The sequence below is a fragment of the Convolutriloba macropyga genome, chromosome 2 (assembly GCF_964194025.1).
Source record: "Convolutriloba macropyga chromosome 2, txConMacr16.3, whole genome shotgun sequence".
In the NCBI taxonomy this organism is placed as follows: Eukaryota; Metazoa; Xenacoelomorpha; order Acoela; family Convolutidae; genus Convolutriloba; species Convolutriloba macropyga.
In genome coordinates, this window is record NC_134469.1 from 58,552,682 (window position 1) to 58,574,375 (window position 21,694).

Here is a 21,694-nt window from a genome sequence, read left to right on the forward strand (position 1 = left end):
TATTTTTGTCTACAGTTATTTTCGAGGATTTGTTTTTTGCTCGTGTAATCTATATATCCATTTGTCATTTTTTTCAATAACTGTAGAGAGGTTACTTTCCTTCTTTGGGTCGTTTGCGTAACTCTTCTGGACGTTTTTTTGTAATATGTGTGCCTGATTAATAGGTGCATTCAAATAATCCAATAAGTCTGTTCATAATCAAAATTCAATTTAATTTCAATGTTTCTCATAAATTGGTACACAGTTCTGGCTTTAAAATCGTTTCAGATGACGTATGAAGTTGCAGAATTTTCAGGCTTCCAAATTGCTCCTCGTTATTCTACACTGCGAGTTAATTTATTGGATATCGACAAATCTTCGGAGAAGATATTGAATGACGTGAAAGCCACAGTGGGTGAAAAATTCTCTGTTGAATTTCATCCTTTACTCGAAGAAGTCATCATTATTTACCATGAAGCTCTTCTTTCGGGAAAGCACGGCTATAGCGACGGTTGCATTCGTGAACAATCTATAGAGAGGAGTGTAGTGGTGGGAGCAGATTGTGGAAACGCAGGGAACTGTTTCCTCGACTCCCCCCCCCCCCCCAAAAAAAAAAACTCAATAAGTAGAAGTAGAGCCTAAATGAAGATTTTTATCAAACAGACTTGATAGTTTGAAAAGAAATTTATATTTAAGTAGCCCGAAGACTGACTCCAACAAAGCACGAGATGCCCTGTACTGAGTAGCGGTTTGCCGGTACTCGCACGCACTCGTTGCCTAATGTATGGCGTACTGTGTATAATTAACGTAATTACAGAAGTTACTATTTGGGACCTCTATTGCTAATCATTGTATACGTAAAAGATGCTTCAACTTTTCCTGACTTCACCCCTAAATAAAATACTCAATAAATTTAAGACCCAAAAAACACCGATTGAAGACCTTTAGCGGTGGCATTGTAGTTTTTTGTAATAAATCATCATCATGCGTTTCACTAGTATTTTATGTGTTGGATACCGGTTTTGTTCAGCAGTACAACAGTAGAGTAGATACGTAAAATTTTTTCTCCATTATTTCAACTCATCCCTGTCAGTTGCAAAATTTCTTGCAAGTCAGCTTCCTTAAAATTGAGCAGGGTTATTTTGCTTTTTTCAAACAAAGGTATAACGTTCCGTAACTTTTCTGACCCCAGTTTTGAAACGCAGTGGAAATAGCAGTACATACTTAAAGAAATTCAATCGAAGTATTTGAAGAATTACAGAGCTGATTGTTGAACCCGAATGAAAAATTGGCATCTGCTAAGAAAGAATGAAGTTAACTATTAAAAAGAAGGAAGGATGATGACGGAAAAAACGGAATAAAAAGACCAGCTTATAGAATTCTATATCATTATTACATTTTCTGATGATTTTGACTTCAAAATTTTGAGAAAAAAAAACAGTGTAATGCTCCTGTGCATAAATCAAAAATCGTTAGCAATTTCAAGAAAACAAGGAAAGGAGTGAGAAGTACTGGAATGAGAAGCGTGTATTTCGCATTTGAACGCCATTGATATGTCTCGAGCGATATTGAAGCAGCTTTTACGGAAGCATAAAAAATTTCTGCAAAATTTGTGAAATGTGACAGAAATTTTGATGAAACATGCTAGGTTTCTTTACTACCAACAAATTAGAACTCAAAATGCTGTGTTGTTTATGCGTTTGAAGTTTTTAAAATAAAACTGAAAATAAGGACATAGTTGCATAATTGGCAGGTGCGTTTTGCTTCTTATCGAACCTTTCTCGCAGTTTCGCCAGTGTTTCGAAAAATTTCAAAAAAAATATATTCATTTCACGAGCTTTTTGTAGCGCTGATCGTATCATTCTAGAATGCCTGAAACAATTGAATTTGGTACAGAAAATATGACGGTGTTCTTGTTTTCCACCATTTTCTTTGAAAGTGTTGATATAATTAGGAGTATCGGCAAGAATTAAGAACTGCCGGGGGGATTATCTGAAGAAATCCAAAGAATGCATGAGCCTTAGTTTGTATGGAAACATTTGCCATTGGAGTGCTGAGAGGAGCGGATGTATTCTGTCCTGGTGTAATTGCGATTGATGGAAATGCTTCGGTAGGTGAGAATGTGTTGGTGTTCGCCGACATCACTGGAGCAACTTCAAGGTATGTTGCGAGGAGTGATTCCCAATTGATGTCAGAAAAATACAACAAATAAGAGATCTAAGGAACAGCAAAATTGGGTGAAAACATTGAAAAGTTGAGTGAAGAAAAAAATAACTATTTTTTGGACAGAAAATGTGCTTGCTGTTTGATTTTAGTCAACAAACAAGGATGCGCGTTAATGTGCGTTGGCACATGATGTTCCGACCCGACATCATCTACATTTTTGACTTAATTTTCAACCTAATTATGAGATAATTAAAAATAGATGTTTGAGTTTTAAAAAATCGTTACCAAACCGAACTACTAATTGAATTGCAAAATACCATGGCTCATTAAAGCGCTCACAAGATCTGCCAATAAAAAGACTAAGAGAAAAAACAAGCACCAAAATGAGCTTAAACAAAATTTTTTCAGCGAATGTGATAAAAGAAGAGAAAAAGAAACACAAATATTGACCACTCAGAATGTCCAACAAACAAAGCATGAGTTACGACAAGATACTTTTTGAATTACAAGAAATTGGATGGAACCTCTCAATGATGAGATTAAATTACAAGCTGACGAAAAGAACAAAAACTGAAAAGTATAAAAAATGTTTGAGAACGAACAATATCGTAAACTTTGATACTATTCGCTAAAAACTGAGTACATTGAGCAACATCAATCATTCAATCCTCAGTAAGAAGCCTATAGGACTAGTCAGCATTTCACGACTACTTGAAGAATTAAATGGCAAAAATAGCAAACTCAAAATAATTTGAGCAAAAAAAGTGTCGAAGCCAATAAAAAACGAAATTTGTGGTTAAAAATTTTCTAATCCCATATAAATTTTAAGCAGCAATGGGGTTCTTCTTTTTTAACAATATGACTTCAAAAAGTCAACTAGTATGAACAAATACAAAAAAATGCGAAGTTTTTTAGAAAACCCGTTATTTCAACGACGTTAAATTCAATAGCTTTCAACGGAAGTAAAAAAAATACCTTACTATATTCCTTGATGGGAAGAAATGGATGTTTGTCATCAACATGTTATTAATAAGACACCACAATAAGTCCTATGACTTTGAAAACAACAACAAAAACAAGCAAAAACCAAAAAGTGCAGCAGAAATTTGAGAAGAAAGTGTCGAAGCCATTTAAACCATAATCTTTTCTCTGAAAACGTTATCTATGATCCCTCGGACGTCTATTTTAAGCCAATAGGGACAGCCAACACGAAGATAATGAGATAAGATTTCAAAAGGTAACAAAATTACAAAAAAAAACACAAATATTTTTTTTGAAATTATGAAAACTTGTGTTATCGAAGTCCTAAAACGGATAGTTAGCAGATAAAACCGCTTACCAGATCAAATTTGATTGCAGGAAAAAGGAAGGGGTTCATGTCATTACTGAGACTGACTTACTATTCATGAAAATTAGTTTAAAATTGGTTAATCGAAAAAAGTTTTTGAAAAATTATTTTTTAAAGTCTTGACAGCCCTTAGCTGTCCACTCAAAGCACTATATAGGTTTACCTATTGCACGTAAGAAAGCCAAATGAATTTTCAGTTGGCAGGTCTGTGCAATAGGACTCCCAAAATAAAGTAAAATCTCAAAAAGAAAATCAAAATTTCATTAAAAGTTTCGAAAAATCAGAGTCGAAGACAAAAACGACAAGAGAGATGCCTTAAAAACGATTTTTCTTTCATTGGGTACCATTTGACTGTACATAAAGTTTGTCATTAATGGAACCTCAATATGAAAATGGCAAGTCTCTAAGTGACTAAATGACAATAATAAATAGGACAAATTTTCTAAAAAAAAGCTCTCAAATTGAAATCGAGTTTTTTTATAGTAAACTTCCTCACGAGACCAGAACTAGCCTTTTTATTGATCTACTGGTAACACAAAAATGTCTCTTTCTCTAGCATGAAATGTAATTTTGTAAAAAAAATTTATAGAAAAGCCTTAATTTGAACAAAAATTACGCTAAATTGAACAAAATCATGCTAAAAGTTTTGTCAGCACACAAAATTTTAAACCTCGATAACTCCTCGAAAAATACGAAATTCGAAAAAATCTTTTTAATTTTCAATTTTACGCTGGACGAGCTTTTAATGATACCACTCACATTTCTCTACGATGAGTATATCGATCGGCCAAAATTGACTGAACAAAAAAAAAACCCATTTGAGTATATAGTTCCTCCCCCCCCCCCCCCACAAGTGGGTCGGAACAATAACGGATATCCGTTTGCACATATGAAGTGTTTGCAGTCAAAAATCGCTCAACTTATATTAACGTTGCTCCATTATGAGATATCAGGGATACGAAAATTATGAGGGCTTTACGTTCTTTGTTCTGTCAATTTCAACCGTTAGATATTTTTTGACAGAATCAGAAGTGTCATTGAATACCTCGCAAAAACTGAATATACCCTCGGAGAATGCTTTTTAGATTTTGATTTCTTGAGGAAAAACCGGACTCAAAGATTTCCCTTTTTCTCGTTTTTAAACACCGCCAAGGCCGCTTATATATTCTTTGGTCAATCTTTTTCAGAAATTTTTGATAGTTTTTACTCCAAATGGTTTCTAACTGAAGATTAAATTTTCAAACTTTTCATAACAAAAAATGAGCGAAATCTTAAAGCTTAGCTTCTTGGAAAAATTATGGACAATAGCTTTTTAATTTGAAAGTTTGTGTTGAAAGTTAGTTTAATTTCGGCAAGTTTATGACAATGATATAAAGAGCTCAATTGTTAGTTTTGAAAGCAAAACGTTTGCAAGCACTTCTCTTGAGTTTAAAATTGAGATTTTCAGGTTAAAATGTTACCACATTTTGCTGCGTTTTTATACGGCTGTCAGGTTTCAAGGAATGATAAATAATCTAATAATTACATGCATATCTTTTTGTAACGAAGTGTAGGTTTTTTTATTTCCTTTGACGTTGCAAAGAATTTGCCACTTATCTTTTTCAAACACTTTTTGCACTGAATTTGTATCTTGTTTATTCTCAAAACTTGCTCGTATATAGTTTTCTGAAGCATTTTCCTATGGCTAGTGTTTTAGTTTTTCTTCGACTGGCGATTGCTCTCAACGGCTGCTGTGAACTTCAAATTTTTAATATAATGTAAAATCTATTTTTTCTATCTGATCATCTATATATATTTCGAGTTTCCTCATGCTGCCTTGGTTAGTTTGGTATAAAAAAATCAGCAGCCTTGTTTGTTCAATTGTAACCATTTTTCTGGGATGGAAGTTTAAAGCTTTTGTCCGATTTGGAGCTCAGTTTTTCAGTTTCCCACATCTTTACCAGTTTTTAGATTTTGCTTTTCCGACCCGTTCACTTTAGTCTTTGTTGAGTTTGAACACATGTGGGAGTTTGATAATTTCAAACATCTACAACCTTTCAAAAACTTACAGAATTTATGAAAGCTATTCGCCTTTCGCCAATGAGAACATGATTTTGCCCGACGGTTACTTCATTTACTTCGAATACTGAGGATCTTTCATCTTGACTTTTCAATGAAATCTTCTTCGCGTCTTCGTTTTGGAGGCCGTACAACAATTAAAAATAAAAAATGAAATTAATTGACCTTTTTTCAGATTGTTTGTCAACTCGAATTGTCTAGTTTTTCAATGAAAAAGAGTGGTAATATTCACGCATAAGGTGGTCATTTTTGTGATTGTAATGTTACTTGACTATAATTACAGCGGATAAAGCAGGACGTGTTTCCTTGATGGAAAAATATTACCTTTTCATGTTTATTTATGAGATGGTTGCGAACGCACTCTCCTTGTTTCTTTTGTAAATATTATAGGCGTGGAATAAGGGGTGAGACATACTGATCATATAAGCCCCAAATTTTAACTTGATATTGTGATCTGTGAAGTTACTTAAAACAAGGAGGCTCGGCAATGTGCGTTTGCACATAAAGTTCCTACCCCGCTCATCTACATTTTCTCTTAATTGTCTACCAAATGAGGAAGAGATAAAAAAAAATTAACACATCAACATATCGTTCAACAAACTACTAAATGAATAAATCAATCTACCTTAGAGGGCCGATGAGACCTGTGACTGCCATAACATGACTACCAGAACAGACGGCGATGAAAATCAAATAATTACAGATATGAATTACGACCAAAACTCTTTGTCCATTTTTTGAAAACTATTCATAACCAAATCAAAATGGCATCAGATAAAACTTATACTAAAGAAGATTAAACTCTACTTCTTTAGAGAAAAATATGGGATTTTTTCTCAATGCGACCTGGTAACAAGTCCACAAGAAATGAGCAAATGGGTCAAAGTTTAATGAAACCTTGCTTTTTTTTAAAAGAATTAATGGCAAACTGATTCGAAACATGCATCAAAAGAAATCATTGACAGATTTTTTTATACCTCTATAAAGAGAGATTCAGGCCTTTCATTGTTCAGGATGTGTCAAACGTTTAAAAAGCGGACGACAAATACAGGGAAAAAGAAAAAAATGCTTGAAAGAATTGGAAAAAACGATGTCCCAGCCAATTAAACTTTAAGCTGTTCACTAAAAACAGTGAAAACTTTTGATTGCGTTTTTTGTCAAATGAGCAGATGACCGCCCCTTTTTGTGATACTTTGAAAAGAGAATAAAAACCTACAAAAAATGGAAGAGTATGCAGAAATCTTGAATATTTTACAAAAACTGGTTGCACCAAGAACAAAGACCATTTGAGGAAAATAAAAGCGTTATAAAGAGCAAATTGTAGTTCATTAGATACGGGATGTGTCTTGTCTATAGAGATGCTAAGCTACAAGTTAACAGAAAAAAAAGATTAGCGAATCTCAGAAATCTATTGTCTTTTCTTAAAATGTTCTGAATTCATAGCCAACACTAGCTTTCGACTAAAAGAGTAGACAGTTTATCTTGCCATTGCTTTGAAAACTAATTGCGCCTACTATAAGAGAGACTATGTCATATGACTATAAATTAACGTTAAATACAAGCTGAAATAAATATTTTCACAAACAACTCTACAAAACCGCAGTGTTGAAGCCGTTGACTTTGTGATATTAACCGCAATAATGAGGCTACAGTACGAAAATGGCACAACATCGTAATAAACGAAAAAAAGCAAACCAGACCAAAAAGGGATAAGTTGACGAATACTTTTACATTTTTTTTTTGAAAATATTTTAAGTCGAAAAAACCATTATCTATATATCGATATCAGTCATTAATTTAATTGTTGTATCAATAGTTGGCCACTGAGGCCTTTAATTACCCATTTTTTGCCATTCAACAAAAACCAACTACAAATACATGACAAAAATAAGAAAAGATCTGCAAGAGAGCGGTGTCGCAGCCCTTAAAACCATATGTTAAGAAAACAATAATTTTGTTCAGCACAATTTTTATAGAGCTTTTTTCAGTTAGATTGTTAAGTAATTTGACAATTTACCAAAGAAACAAAAACAATAGGAAAAATGGGCAATTATGCACAAAAATCTCAATTTTGTATGAAAACTCGTAGTGCGAAAACCAAGAAACCGTTCTTTCAACACAATCCGCTTCAAATTTAGTTTGTATTCTATATTAAAGAAAGTTTGACCTTTATTTGCTGAGAATAAGCTATAAGTTTACAGAAATAATATTTAAAAAATTGAGAAGTTAGAAAAATCTCTGAAATTTCCTTAAAACAAATGTATTCAACGACATAGGAGTCCTTACGTAACAACCGAATGCGTGGTACATGGAAACTTACACCTCTTGAACAACCTCTCTGAAACTCTTGTTCAAATCCATAAAAACCATTAGGTTCTCTGAAAACAAACGATATCTTCAATCGGCCTCATTTTTAATGACCTAAATGCGAGCTGTCTTTAATGGAGCCGTGAATAATTTTTTTTGTCAGTAATTAACATTAAAAAAACAAAAGCAAGCTATTTTGAAAGAAAGGCGGCATCAAAATAACAATTAAGAAATTTCTGATTGTAGGAATCCATGCTAATATCAAGCCTATCCCTGATTTTACCGCGAGCCCAAAAAATTCGAATTAGATTAATTATGATTGAAAAACTTCAATTATTAAAGGAAACAATTATGCTTTTTGTAAAATTATCGATTTAAATTTGAAAAAAGAGGCAAAATTTGAATTCCAGAGGACTTTTATAGGGCACCAAGTTCCAACTAGCTCTCTTTTGGAGTTTAGAGAGATTGTGTCAGCGGGTTCTAGGTCTCCCCTTTTGGCAATCTTAAACAAAGTGGACCATAAAAACATATTTTGTCCAATTTTTGATGAAAAAATTCAGTAACACTCTTCTATCTTTAACGGTAAATATAAAACTCTACCGTTAAAAATTTTAAATTATTTCAAGTTATATTAGCAAAATTTTGCCAAATTTTAGTAAAAATTACGGAAAATATGAATGAAAACTGTTAAATATTCACAAAATTTTAAACCTCGGTAACTCCCTGTAAAAAAAAACGAAATTCAAACAAATCTTTTTTTCCCATATTTTAGGATGTACGTTCTTTTTAATGATACCACTCACAACTCTCTACGATTAATATATCGATCGGTCAAAATTGTTTGAACAAAAAAACTTATTTGAGTATATAGTTCTTCCCTCCCCACTGAAGTGGGGGTCGGAACAATTAAGATGTTTGAAACACGCGGTTTAGATATTGAATCTATAACATCTGAGCAGTTGTTAGTTGGCTTCATATATGATATTATTCTTTTGCCTAAATTTTGCAAAAACAAAAATATTTATCTAATTATTTGCTAATTGGGTCTGATTCTTTGAGTTTTGACTGTACAAGTATTCTAGGGGCTCAAAATGTAAAAAAGAAGTACTGAATGCATCACCGGAACAGTTTGTGTATGTTGGCCGAGGCGTCCTAATTGTGGAACGCGGGGATCTTTTTGGATCTAATGCAGCGTCTGACGTCAAAGGAGTTGCAATTGAAATGAAAGAAAAGATCCACCCTAGTTTAAGTGAGCTACCTTCGGATCTGTTCTTTGCCCAAAATTTCCCGTCCTTAACTTGCGCGCACATCCTCAATCCCAATGTAGGTGACTTGATTTTGGACATGTGTGCTGCACCTGGTGGAAAAGCAGGTCACATAGCATATCTACTCAAGGCTGCTTCGAAGCCAGCCAGTGTTCTTCTTTCCGGTCAAGTCATTGCAATTGATCGAACGCCTTCGAAAGTTGAAAAGGTTTGTCCAATAATTTGTGATAAATTATTGTAATAATTTAATTGCACCTCCTGTATAAAAGACCCAGTAACGTTCCACAATGTACTCAGATTATCGACAAAACATACAAGAATGTAATTTAAATCTTAAATATGTTGTAACGTCGTCTCGTATGGATCCTTGTTTCGTTTTCCGGTTACGTCTTCCATAATCAATCAAACTTATGTATCATTTTGAAGGTCTTTGCGTCGAGATTTTCACTACAAAGAGAAATTTCAAGAATTTTTTTGTGAAAAAGTAAGCACAATATAAAAGGTCGGCACTTTTGTAACTCCCATTTTCGGCAACACATTTTTGGCATATTTGGACAATTTGTGACCAATTTGCTGCCATTTGGATTATCTGTGAGGAAAAAGGATACCTCAATTCGAATTTTTTATAGCTGTTTATGTATTGTTCGAGCATTCTTGAAATAATGATAGAGCTCAATGATGGCCTGGCCCCACTTTTTAATTGTTTCAGAATATTTTCTACTTTTTTGAAGGACTAGTGGTTGGCATCAATATTAAAGATCCTTAAGGGAACTGCTAATATTTTTCTAAGAAGATTTTTATAATGTCTTATTTTGTGACTGTATACTGTCCAATTTTCTGAACTTTGAATAAATATTTGACCATTTTCAACACCGTTTCGGCTATTTTGTTGCGAATTGTATTTGTTCTTTTCATTATCATGATTAACGTTGTTTTAATACTTTCTGATTCTAAAACTTAAGTTAACGTTTTCAGTTGTTTTTGAGAAATACAGTGATTTGATACAAAAAATTTGAAGCCCGTTTGGTAGAAATATTTTTAATTAATAGCCCCACAGTGATAGCTGGGGCTATTATTGCCCTTCTCTTGGTTTTTCTTTCCTTGATCAAGATTTTTGTTACGACGATATGACGCCGCAGCCACTTCAACTCTTCTTTTTGTTCATTCGTTCATGCCATTTCAACTGAAATGCGTGCGTGACTTAATTTCTCACTCTTAGTGGAGTGATTTTTTGTTCATCCGCGTGATTAAGTTTTTAATAGCCGCCCTCATCTTCTCATCCGGCTATTATAGCGCTCCTTTTTTTACTTCGTCGAATAAAAAAATGTTCCGCTTTACCTCATTTTGCCGCTTTTTCAACATTTTGCGTGATATCTTTTTGACTTCTCTAGGCTAGTTTCTCTCTTCTCTCATTCTGCTAAAAGTGATTTTGAACATCAGTTGTTCAGCAAAGCAATTGAAAATGAACAGAGTCAGTATAAAAAATTGAAGTCAGAAGTAGAAACGGGATAAACCCATAAAGCCCAATTTTAGATGCCCGCTATTTAAACGTCGTTCCTATAAGTCTTAGTTACCATCTCTAATGCTTATTGGTATTGATAGTAGCCCCTGTAGCCTCGCTCTAAGAAACAGAAGTACGTTATGTTCAACTACGAAATGCCATCACAATAAATCGGACTTAAAAATGTTTTTGTACAAAAATCTTTTTTTTTCAATATCTTCTATTCTTTCATCCCAATCGTTATTGGAATCAACGGCGGCTATTTTCCGGCAATCTGCCGGGTATGTTTGGTCATACGTGACTGATCTCACTCTCAAAAATGACTTCCTCACTTTGAAAGGGACTTTATTTTAATTCAAAGAGATAAGGCCAATTGAGTGTGTGTCACTCTAAATGAACGTTATTTGAGAGCCGCTAATAAAGACAGCAATAACTTATACAGATTCTTAACAAAAATATAACATCTCATCTTTTAATGGAAAAAGTAATTCTTTTGGTATGCCTTTTTTACTGTTTTTTGAGACTGCAGATCTGCGAACCTATTGCGGCTATTTTCTGGCAATCTCCCAGCTATGTTTTTTCTATTGTGGATAATTTTGCTTCCTTTCTTTATCATATTGCTGCTTTTGGATCTCTTGCAATTGCTGACTGTGTTGATTCGAGCTTTGACCATGTACAATCGTCATTGCTTTTAAGCAAAATCGCGAGAAAAAAGTCTTATTTCTAATATTCGAAACCCCAAAAATTTTATGGAATTCAATCAGAAAATCAATTGTCATTTGATCAGTTTTTAAATTTTTTCCGGATTCTGTTGATCCGTGTCTATTATTTAGTCTCCCTTCGGGTTTTGAAATATCGTTTGTCCAAAATGGTTTGTAATAATTTTATAATCAAAGGTACTCTGATTAACTAAGTTTATTTGTGGTTTACTTGTGGAGTTTATTTGTGGCATGCGTTTCGTTTTCACTTCACGACAACGATTTGCTTTTAGTAAATAATTGTGTTTCGCAATCAAATCTTGAGCTTCATTGAGCAGTCTATGTCTGATTTTTCACTTGCTCAATATCTTTACTGTTTCTGAAGTCAGGTTTAAAAAGTCCTCAAACGAAGTGACTGCAAATGAATCCGTTTTCCATTGTGTAACTTCTTAATTGATCCAAATCTTTGTTGTTCCGACCCCACTTGTGGGGGAGGAACTATATATTCAAATGGGGTTTTTTGTTCAGACAATTTTAGCCGATCGATATATTCATCGTAGAGAAATGTGAGTGGTATCATTAGAAAGCTCGTCCAGCGTAGAATTAGAAATTAAAAAGATTTCTTTGAATTTCGTTTTTTTTTCGAGGAGTTATCGAGGTTTAAAGTTTCATGTGAACACGGGATATTTGGCTCACTTATAACCATTTTTAGCGTAATTTTAAAAAAATTTTATTCAAAATTACCTTTCACGCTACAAAATGCATCAATTTGGTGTTCGTAATAGACGAAAGGCGGTTAAAAAGACTAGTTCTGGTCTCACAGGGAAATTTACTATCAAAAAATTCGAATTCTATTTGAGACCTGTTTTTTTAGAAAAATTTTTACTTTGTTTGAGAATAGTCACCTTTCATATCGAGGTTCCGTTAATGACAAACCTCATTTACAGTCAAATGATGCCAATGAACGGAAAATAAGCTTTCAAGGAATCGCTCATTCTTTTTTGGCTTCGACTCTGAGTGTTCGTAATTTTTATTGAAATTTTGATTCTCTTTTTAAGATTTTACTGAATTTTTGGGTGTTAAGGGGTGTTAAGACTTTATATAAATAATGGGTGTTAAGATTTTATAAAAATAATTTTCCGAAATTCTTTTTCTGATCGTTAGCCGATCTTAAACTAATTTTTGCGAACCCTAACTGAGCCTCTGTAATAGCAGGACCCCCGACATTTCTACTTTAACAAAATTAATTTGGTTAGCTGTTTGAAATTCATATATTGATTTTATGACTTCGATGCGACGAGTTTTCATTTATTTTTTTATTTTTGGATATTTTTTTCATAATTTTTTGTTCTTTTGGAATCTTATCACATTATTGTGATTTTGATGGTTCCCATTGGTTCAGAGAAGACGTTACAAGAATCATGGATAAAGTTTTCACAGAAAAGATTGTGGATTAAATGGCTTTGACACTTTCTTTCGCACTTTTCTAAGGATTTTTGGTTTTTACCTGTATTTGTTATCGTTTTCATAATTAGAAGTCTTATTTTGATGTCTTATTGAAGACTGGTCAACGACAAATAGAATTTTTTTCGCATGGAGGCATAATGTAGCGTTTTTTTACTTGCTTTGAAAGCTATTGAATTTATTGTTGATACTACGGGTTTTCTCAAAGATTTCGTGATTTTGAAATATTTGTTCATATTTGTGTTTTTTGATGTCTTATAGTTAAAGAGAGAAGAATCCTATTGTTGTTAAAGAATTATTTGAAAATAGACGTTTGTACTGAAAAGTTCAATTTTAAATGGCTTCGACACTTTTGTCTCATTTTTTTTAGAATTTGTTGATTTGTTGTTTTTTTATTCTTTATGTAGTGGTAAAATGCTGAGAGGTCTCATAAGCTTCTTTTTGAGAAATGAATGAATGATATTACTTTATGTTTTCAGTTCATAGTGAGTAGTTTGAAAGTTTATGATATTCGTTTTCCTTTTTTTATTTTTTTATTTTTTTGTTCTTTTCTTCAACTTGTAACTTATTCTCATCATTGAGAGGTCCCATCCAACTTTTTGTAATTCAAATATTAATCTTCTTATTCCTATTCTGTCGTAACTGATGTTTTGCTTGTGGGACAATATGCGTTTTCATGTTTTGTGAGTGGTCAATATTCGTTTTTTTTTCTCTTCATTTACCACATTCGCGTAATAACAGAACCCAATTATTTTCAAATGAGGCTCAAGTGAACTTATTTAATTGTTCAGTATAATTTGAGCTCAATTAGTATAGATAACAATTGAAGTTAATAGTTAATGATATTAATGGCTTCATTAATTTGTGTTTTCGCAGATTGTTTGTAATTTCTTGAGCTTTTCTGCATCTCTAGTCCGTTTCTTTGGCTTGCTCTAACCATATACAGGCCCTATCAAATTCGTAATGACTTTAGTAAATTTATCGAGAATGATTTTTGTTAAAAGCTAGTGAATTTTAAGACGTTTGAAATTATTTGGTTTAAAAGATAATAGATTTTTGAATTTCGCCTCATTATTTTTTCGTTTTACATGTTACCTAGTCTCATTAAGGAAAAATCCAATCTGCTGTTTTGTGAAGACAAAAAAAATTGTGCAGTTAAGGTTTTATCTTATTGCATTTTGACGTTGTTTACTAGGTGCTTTTACGTTTAGATATTGAGTTTTTGAATTTAATTTTTTTCCTTATTTTGTTTGTTTTTTTTTCTCGAAGTTTTTTTACTGGCAGATCGTGTGAGCGCTGTAATGAGGCATGACATTATGTTATTCAATTAGTAGTTTGGGTTTGAAACGATTTTTTAAAACTAAAACATCTATTTTTGGTTATCTCTTCATTTGGTTGACAATTAAGTCGAAAATGTAGATCAGCTGGTGTCGGAAATTGATGTGCAAACGCACATTAATGAGCTTCCTTGTTTGTTTTTATAGGTTTGCAAGGGCTGCTTAGTTGTTCATAAGTTGTTTTCATTACCTGGCCAATGTCTGAAAAGGCAAATATCAATAAATTTTGTGTTTTGTGGAATCGAGCGACCAATACTGGATCCCAGTTTTCACTATTCAAACACAAGTGTTGATACAGAAAATGTAGATACATCAATTCTTTCGTCGTTTCCATTGGATTCATAAATCTGTATTTGGAGGTGGTGGTGATGGTGGTATGGTACTATATTGTAATGGTGGTTGTGGCTCGAATGTTTCACGCTCTCCTACTTTAGTGGAGCTCTTCTTTCTCTCTGCGTTGCGGGTTCTGTGCTTCATGTCCTCCTGTCCTTCTCCTGTGTTTCTTCTTCCGGGAGGAGAGGCATTTTTTAGTCGCAGAGTAAATACTCCAAGTACGTTTAAATTATAGTCCTTAACTCATCTTGCTGTTATAGTTTAGCATCATGTAGCTTCTTTTGATAAATTTGGGGTTTCCTTTTGAAGTCGTCGATAATCTGATGTAATCCACGCCCATATATCCAATTTTGAAGCAAATTTGAACTAAATTAGCCTATTGTCACTCGCTCCCAAACACGCCTACACGTCTAATCTTATAAAATGGATCGTGAAAAGCGCGACGAAATCGGGTATGAGTATGTATACTCGATTTTTTGGACATTCACCTAGTATTGTTAATTTAGGGTAAAATTGGGATTTTACCATTGGGTAGTTGTACGTTGATGGTGTATGGGTTGTAAAATAAAAAAGCATGTCACAGTTGGAAAGAAATTGGAGGTTACCGTAATAATTTGTTAGATAGCCAATAGCAAATAAGGGGATATTTGAATTCACTCTGGCCTCCTGAATTTTATTTTCATGAATTTCCAACGGAAGCTTTGTTCAATGGTAACCCTAAAAGTAGTTGCCTAATTAAAACAGCAAAAATGATTGCACATTGCAGTGGCGAGATTCATAGTTATGCATTATTTAGAAACTTGTAGATTTTTGTACATTGTTGAGAATTGCAGTTAGATAGAAGCATGTGCCAAGGAATTCAAATTTTGTCAAGAGGGCAGCTTTGAAAAAAATAATGTATTTTGGAAATTAATAAAAATTTGAGGCTAAAATGTTATAAAAATTTACAGACCAGCTTTGGTATTTCCCGGTTAAACCAGAGTAATAAATAAGTGAAGCATAGTGCAGTATCGACATTAACAAGCTCAACATTAACGAGAAACGAATTTGTTGGCACACCTGTATCAGCAATTTCGAACCATGCTTTTTTTATCCTGAAACAAAACCTCTTAATTGATTAAAGAAAGCTAGCAAAGAAGCTGTTGAGGTATAATTAAATTGAAAATATACTGCAAACTGTTTACTGTTGCATTGTGAAATATGTGTGATCTAATAAATGTTGGGATGTTCAGATGACGCATCATTTTACCGAGTGGAATCTTGGCGACTATGCCTCTGCTTTTTGCGCTGATTCATCAAAATCAGATTTCGTGAACAGAACTCTTCATAATGAGCACAACTCACAAACAATTCAATTGAAGCCCGAAATGTTCGACAAAGTTCTACTGGACGCACCATGTAGTGGATTGGGAAAACGGCCTTACATTCAGAGAAATTTTGTTATGGACAAATTGGGCATTTTTCACACGTTCCAGCAAAAGTTCCTCAAGAATGCTGTAAAACTGTTAAAGCATGGCGGCGTTCTTGTTTACTCAACGTGTACAACGGTCGCAGATGAAAATGAAAATCAAGTGAAATGGATTTTGGAGAATTTTTCTCAAGAACTTGAACTCACGCAGTGTGAACCAAACTTTGAAAAGTGTGGCCGCGAAAACTATGATCTTACAGACTCAGAAGACTTACGAAAAGTGCAATATTTCCCTCCTGTAAAAACTGAATCTTGCAAGTTTCATCCTTGTGAAAGTGACACTATTGGATTTTTTGTCTCGAAGTTCATGAAAAGATAATTTGTGTCCATCATTACTAATTGCTCTCAAACAAAGTTTGTAGCAATTATATTAGTCCTGTCGGTCTTTTTTTAATGCAATTTTTTGCTTGACCTATTTTTCGTCTGACGCTTTTGAATTTTCGACCTCAACAACGGGATATACAGGTAGCGCCCAGCGAGCATTAAGTGCTCTTAGAGCCTTTCAGCTCTGTTTCAGCTCAAACTGTTTTGGAGACATACATATGGTGTGAAGGGCGGAAGAGACGTTGAAGACACCCCCACTATTGCCCCCCACCGAGCTCTTGCCCCCCACGCCACTGTTGCCCACCCCTCCCCCTCCCTCTCCCTCAGCCACCTGGTGCACCCCCCCCCCCCCCCCCCCCGCCCCCACCGTGGCTACATTCAAACAACCGACCGCTAAAAACACGCAATTTTATACTACTTTTCACATTTTTTTCAAGCTTTTTGAAAATTTTTATCAATTTTGAGTTTTCGTAGGTGTCAAGGAACCTCCTCTAGGGTTTTATAATAGGTTACTTCATAGTTTCTATTGGTAGTGGAATGGTTTCAACATTTTAACATCACGAATTTTAGCAGTTTTTTGACAAAGCGTGCATATTTTTTCAATTTCTTTGAAATTTATTTGTCATTATTCAGGTTTTTAGGGACCCAGGGGCCCGAAAACCTCCTTTAAACTTTAATAATAGGTCACTGAAAAATTTTTATTTTCCATGGAATAGTTTTAAACTTTTTAATATCACAAATTTTAGCTTGAGGAAAATTGAAAATTTTATCAAATAAATTGCTTAAATTTGTGAAGTTAAAAAGTTTAAAACTATTCCATGGCCAATAAAAATTTGTCAGTGACTTATTATTAAACTGTTTGGCTGATTTTCTGGCCCCTGTGCTTCTGGAAAGACGTGAATACTGAAAAATTAATGTCAAAAAATTGAAAAAATTTGAACGTTTTGTCAAAAAAATGCTGAAATCTGTGATGTTTAATTGTTGAAATCACTAGAAACTATGCTGTAACCTATTATGAAACCTGTATAGATTCATCCGTTCTTGAGGCTGTATAAACCTAAAAACCGACAGAAGATTTCAAAAAGCTTGAAAAAAATTGAAAATTTTATCAAAAAAATTCTTTGAAAAATTTTGTCGGTTTTTAGATTTATACAGCCTCAAGAACCGAGAAATCTCCTCCTCAGTGGTTTGACAATACGTTACTGCATAATTGCTAAATGTAATGGAATGTGTTTCAAGATTTCAACACCACGATTTTTAGCATTTTTTTTTTACAAAACTTGCAATTTTTCTAAATTTTTTTTGACATTTATTGCATTGTTCAGGTTTTTCAGCCTAATAGAAAATCTTCTTCAGATTTTGATAATAAGTTACTGGAAAATGTTTTTTTGGCCATGGATTAGTTTTCAGCTTTTATTATCACAAATTTATGCAACTTGCAATTTATTTTAAATTTTTTTGAAATTTTTTGTCATTTTTTAGGTTTCTCCAGCCTCAAGAGCCGCATAACGTCCTCTGGAGTTTGATTATAGGTTACTGCATAGCTTCTAGATGTAATGGGATGTTTTTCAGGATTTTGTTATCATCAATTTTCGAAAATAGTTGCAATATTTTCAAGATTTTTGAATCTTTGACTTTTTTTTATTTTCTCCGGCACCAGGGTACTAGGGACCTCCTCCAAGGTTTGATGATAAGCTGTATTGTAGTTTCTAGAATTAATGGAATGGTTATAAATATTCTGATGACTCCAGCTTTTGCAATTTTTGGATAAAATTTTTTTTTCAAAATTTCGGAAAATTAGTGCCATTTTCAAAGTTTATGGATCTCTATGAGCGCTACTGGATAGTCTACTGGATAGGCTACTGGATAGTGTCTTGAGACAATAAAATTATTTTGAAGATTTTAATATCTTGAATTTTAGCAAGATTTTAAAATTTGCGATTGTTTTCAAAATTTTTGAATATTTTTGTCCTTTTCTGAGTTTGACGATCATTACTGGCCGAAAAAGCTTTTCAAGTCTTGCAGATGGGTTACTTAACAAAACTCCAGAGAGAAAAAATAGTTTTGAACATTTTCAATTCAAAATCTGGAAGCTTTTCTAAATTTTGCAATTTTTTGCAAATTTTTAAAATATCAGTTTATTTGATTTATTTACTAACAAGGCTAGAAAACTAGAGTAAATACTCCAAGTACATTTCAGTTATAGTCCTTAACTTATCTTGCTGCTATCAAATTGAATTTAGCATCATGTAGCTTCGTTTGATAAGTTTAGGGTTTCCTTTTGAAGTCTTCGATAGTCTCATGCAATTCACGCCCATATATTTTGAAGCAAATTTGAACTAAATTAGCCTATTTTCACTCGTTTCCAAACACGCCCACAAGTTTGATCTTATGAAATGGATCGTGAAAAATCCCGACGAAATCGGGTATCCGTATGTATACTCGATTTTTTGGGCATTGACCAGGTAATGTCAATTCAGGGTAAAATGGGGATTTTACCATTGGGTAGTTGTAGGTTGATAGTTTATGGTTTGCGAAATAAAAAAGCATATCACATTTGGAAAGAAATTGGAGGTTACCGTAATAATTTGTTAGATAGCAAATAGCAAATAAGGGGAAATTTGAATTCACTGTGGCCTCCTGAATTTTATGAATTTCCAACGGAATCTCCGTTCAATGGTAACCTTAAAAGTAGATACCTAATTAAAACAGCAAAAACGATAAGACATTGCAGTGACGAGATTCATAGTTATGCATTATTTAGAAACTTGTAAATTTTTGTACATTGTTGAGAATTGCAGTTAGATAGAAGCATGTGCCCATGAGTTCAAGAAGCCAGCTTTGACGAAAGAGGGCAATTTTGAAATGAAATAAAAAAGTTGATGCTAAAATGTTCGAAAATTTTACACGCCAGCTTTAGTATTTTCCGGTTGAATCAGAGTAATAAATAAGTGATGCATAGTGTAGTACCGACAGCTCAACATTAACGAGAAACAAACTTGTTGGCCCACCTGTTTCAGCAATATCGAACCATGCGTTTTTATCCTGAGACAAAACCTCTTAATTGATTAAAGAAAGCTAGCAAAGAAGCTGTTGAGGTATAATTAAATTGAACAAATACTGCAAAATGTTTACTGTTGCATTGATAAATATGTATGATTTAATAAATGTACGGATGTTCAGACGACGCACCATTTTACCGAGTGGAATCTTGGGGACTATGCCTCTGCTTTTTGCTCTGATTCATCAAAATCAGATTTCGTGAACAGAACTCTTCATAATGAGCACAACTCACAAACAATTCAATTGAAGCCCGAAATGTTCGACAAAGTTCTACTGGACGCACCATGTAGTGGATTGGGAAAACGGCCTTACATTCAGAGAAATTTTGTTATGGACAAATTGGGCATTTTTCACACGTTCCAGCAAAAGTTCCTCAAGAATGCTGTAAAACTGTTAAAGCATGGCGGCGTTCTTGTTTACTCAACGTGTACAACGGTCGCAGATGAAAATGAAAATCAAGTGAAATGGATTTTGGAGAATTTTTCTCAAGAACTTGAACTCACGCAGTGTGAACCAAACTTTGAAAAGTGTGGCCGCGAAAACTATGATCTTACAGACTCAGAAGACTTACGAAAAGTGCAATATTTCCCTCCTGTAAAAACTGAATCTTGCAAGTTTCATCCTTGTGAAAGTGACACTATTGGATTTTTTGTCTCGAAGTTCATGAAAAGATAATTTGTGTCCATCATTACTAATTGCTCTCAAACAAAGTTTGTAGCAATTATATTAGTCCTGTCGGTCTTTTTTTAATGCAATTTTTTGCTTGACCTATTTTTCGTCTGACGCTTTTGAATTTTCGACCTCAACAACGGGATATACAGGTAGCGCCCAGCGAGCATTAAGTGCTCTTAGAGCCTTTCAGCTCTGTTTCAGCTCAAACTGTTTTGGAGACATACATATGGTGTGAAGGGCGGAAGAGACGTTGAAGACACCCCCACTATTGCCCCCCACCGAGCTCTTGCCCCCCACGCCACTGTTGCCCACCCCTCCCCCTCCCTCTCCCTCAGCCACCTGGTGCACCCCCCCCCCCCCCGCCCCCACCGTGGCTACATTCAAACAACCGACCGCTAAAAACACGCAATTTTATACTACTTTTCACATTTTTTTCAAGCTTTTTGAAAATTTTTATCGATTTTGAGTTTTCGTAGGTGTCAAGGAACCTCCTCTAGGGTTTTATAATAGGTTACTTCATAGTTTCTATTGGTAGTGGAATGGTATCAACATTTTAACATCACGAATTTTAGCAGTTTTTTGACAAAGCGTGCATATTTTTTCAATTTCTTTGACATTTATTTGTCATTATTCAGGTTTTTAGGGACCCAGGGGCCCGAAAACCTCCTTTAAACTTTAATAATAGGTCACTGAAAAATTTTTATTTTCCATGGAATAGTTTTAAACTTTTTAATATCACAAATTTTAGCTTGAGGAAAATTGAAAATTTTATCAAATAAATTGCTTAAATTTGTGAAGTTAAAAAGTTTAAAACTATTCCATGGCCAATAAAAATTTGTCAGTGACTTATTATTAAACTGTTTGGCTGATTTTCTGGCCCCTGTGCTTCTGGAAAGACGTGAATACTGAAAAATTAATGTCAAAAAATTGAAAAAATTTGAACGTTTTGTCAAAAAAATGCTGAAATCTGTGATGTTTAATTGTTGAAATCACTAGAAACTATGCTGTAACCTATTATGAAACCTGTATAGATTCATCCGTTCTTGAGGCTGTATAAACCTAAAAACCGACAGAAGATTTCAAAAAGCTTGAAAAAAATTGAAAATTTTATCAAAAAAATTGTTTTGAAAAATTTTGTCGGTTTTTAGATTTATACAGCCTCAAGAACCGAGAAATCTCCTCCTCAGTGGTTTGACAATACGTTACTGCATAATTGCTAAATGTAATGGAATGTGTTTCAAGATTTCAACACCACGATTTTTAGCATTTTTTTTTACAAAACTTGCAATTTTTCTAAATTTTTTTTGACATTTATTGCATTGTTCAGGTTTTTCAGCCTAATAGAAAATCTTCTTCAGATTTTGATAATAAGTTACTGGAAAATGTTTTTTTGGCCATGGATTAGTTTTCAGCTTTTATTATCACAAATTTATGCAACTTGCAATTTATTTTAAATTTTTTTGAAATTTTTTGTCATTTTTTAGGTTTCTCCAGCCTCAAGAGCCGCATAACGTCCTCTGGAGTTTGATTATAGGTTACTGCATAGCTTCTAGATGTAATGGGATGTTTTTCAGGATTTTGTTATCATCAATTTTCGAAAATAGTTGCAATATTTTCAAGATTTTTGAATCTTTTTTTGACTTTTTTTTATTTTCTCCGGCACCAGGGTACTAGGGACCTCCTCCAAGGTTTGATGATAAGCTGTATTGTA

General features: G+C 33.7%; 1 protein-coding gene across 1 annotated transcript; it reads left to right on the forward strand.

Moving 5' to 3' along the window:
- Nucleotides 1-267: 267 nt before the first annotated feature.
- Nucleotides 268-16,335, forward strand: LOC142334946 (tRNA (cytosine(72)-C(5))-methyltransferase NSUN6-like). Its single transcript, XM_075383274.1, has 4 exons — nt 268-551; nt 2,029-2,139; nt 8,941-9,331; nt 15,689-16,335. Exons 1-4 carry the CDS (start codon nt 268-270, stop codon nt 16,241-16,243), a joined length of 1,341 nt encoding a protein of 446 aa, XP_075239389.1. The 3' UTR covers nt 16,244-16,335.
- Nucleotides 16,336-21,694: the final 5,359 nt, after the last annotated feature.

What these genes read in the sequence shown, in the direction of transcription:
- LOC142334946 (XM_075383274.1), top strand. Translation starts at nt 268, where the DNA reads ATGACGTATGAAGTTGCAGAATTTTCAGGCTTCCAAATTGCTCCTCGT. An exon ending in GGAGCAGATTGTGGAAACGC is followed by an intron (nt 552 to 2,028) that starts AGGGAACTGTTT and finishes ATTTGCCATTGG; the next exon opens with AGTGCTGAGAGGAGCGGATG. An exon ending in CGCCTTCGAAAGTTGAAAAG is followed by an intron (nt 9,332 to 15,688) that starts GTTTGTCCAATA and finishes TGGGATGTTCAG; the next exon opens with ATGACGCATCATTTTACCGA.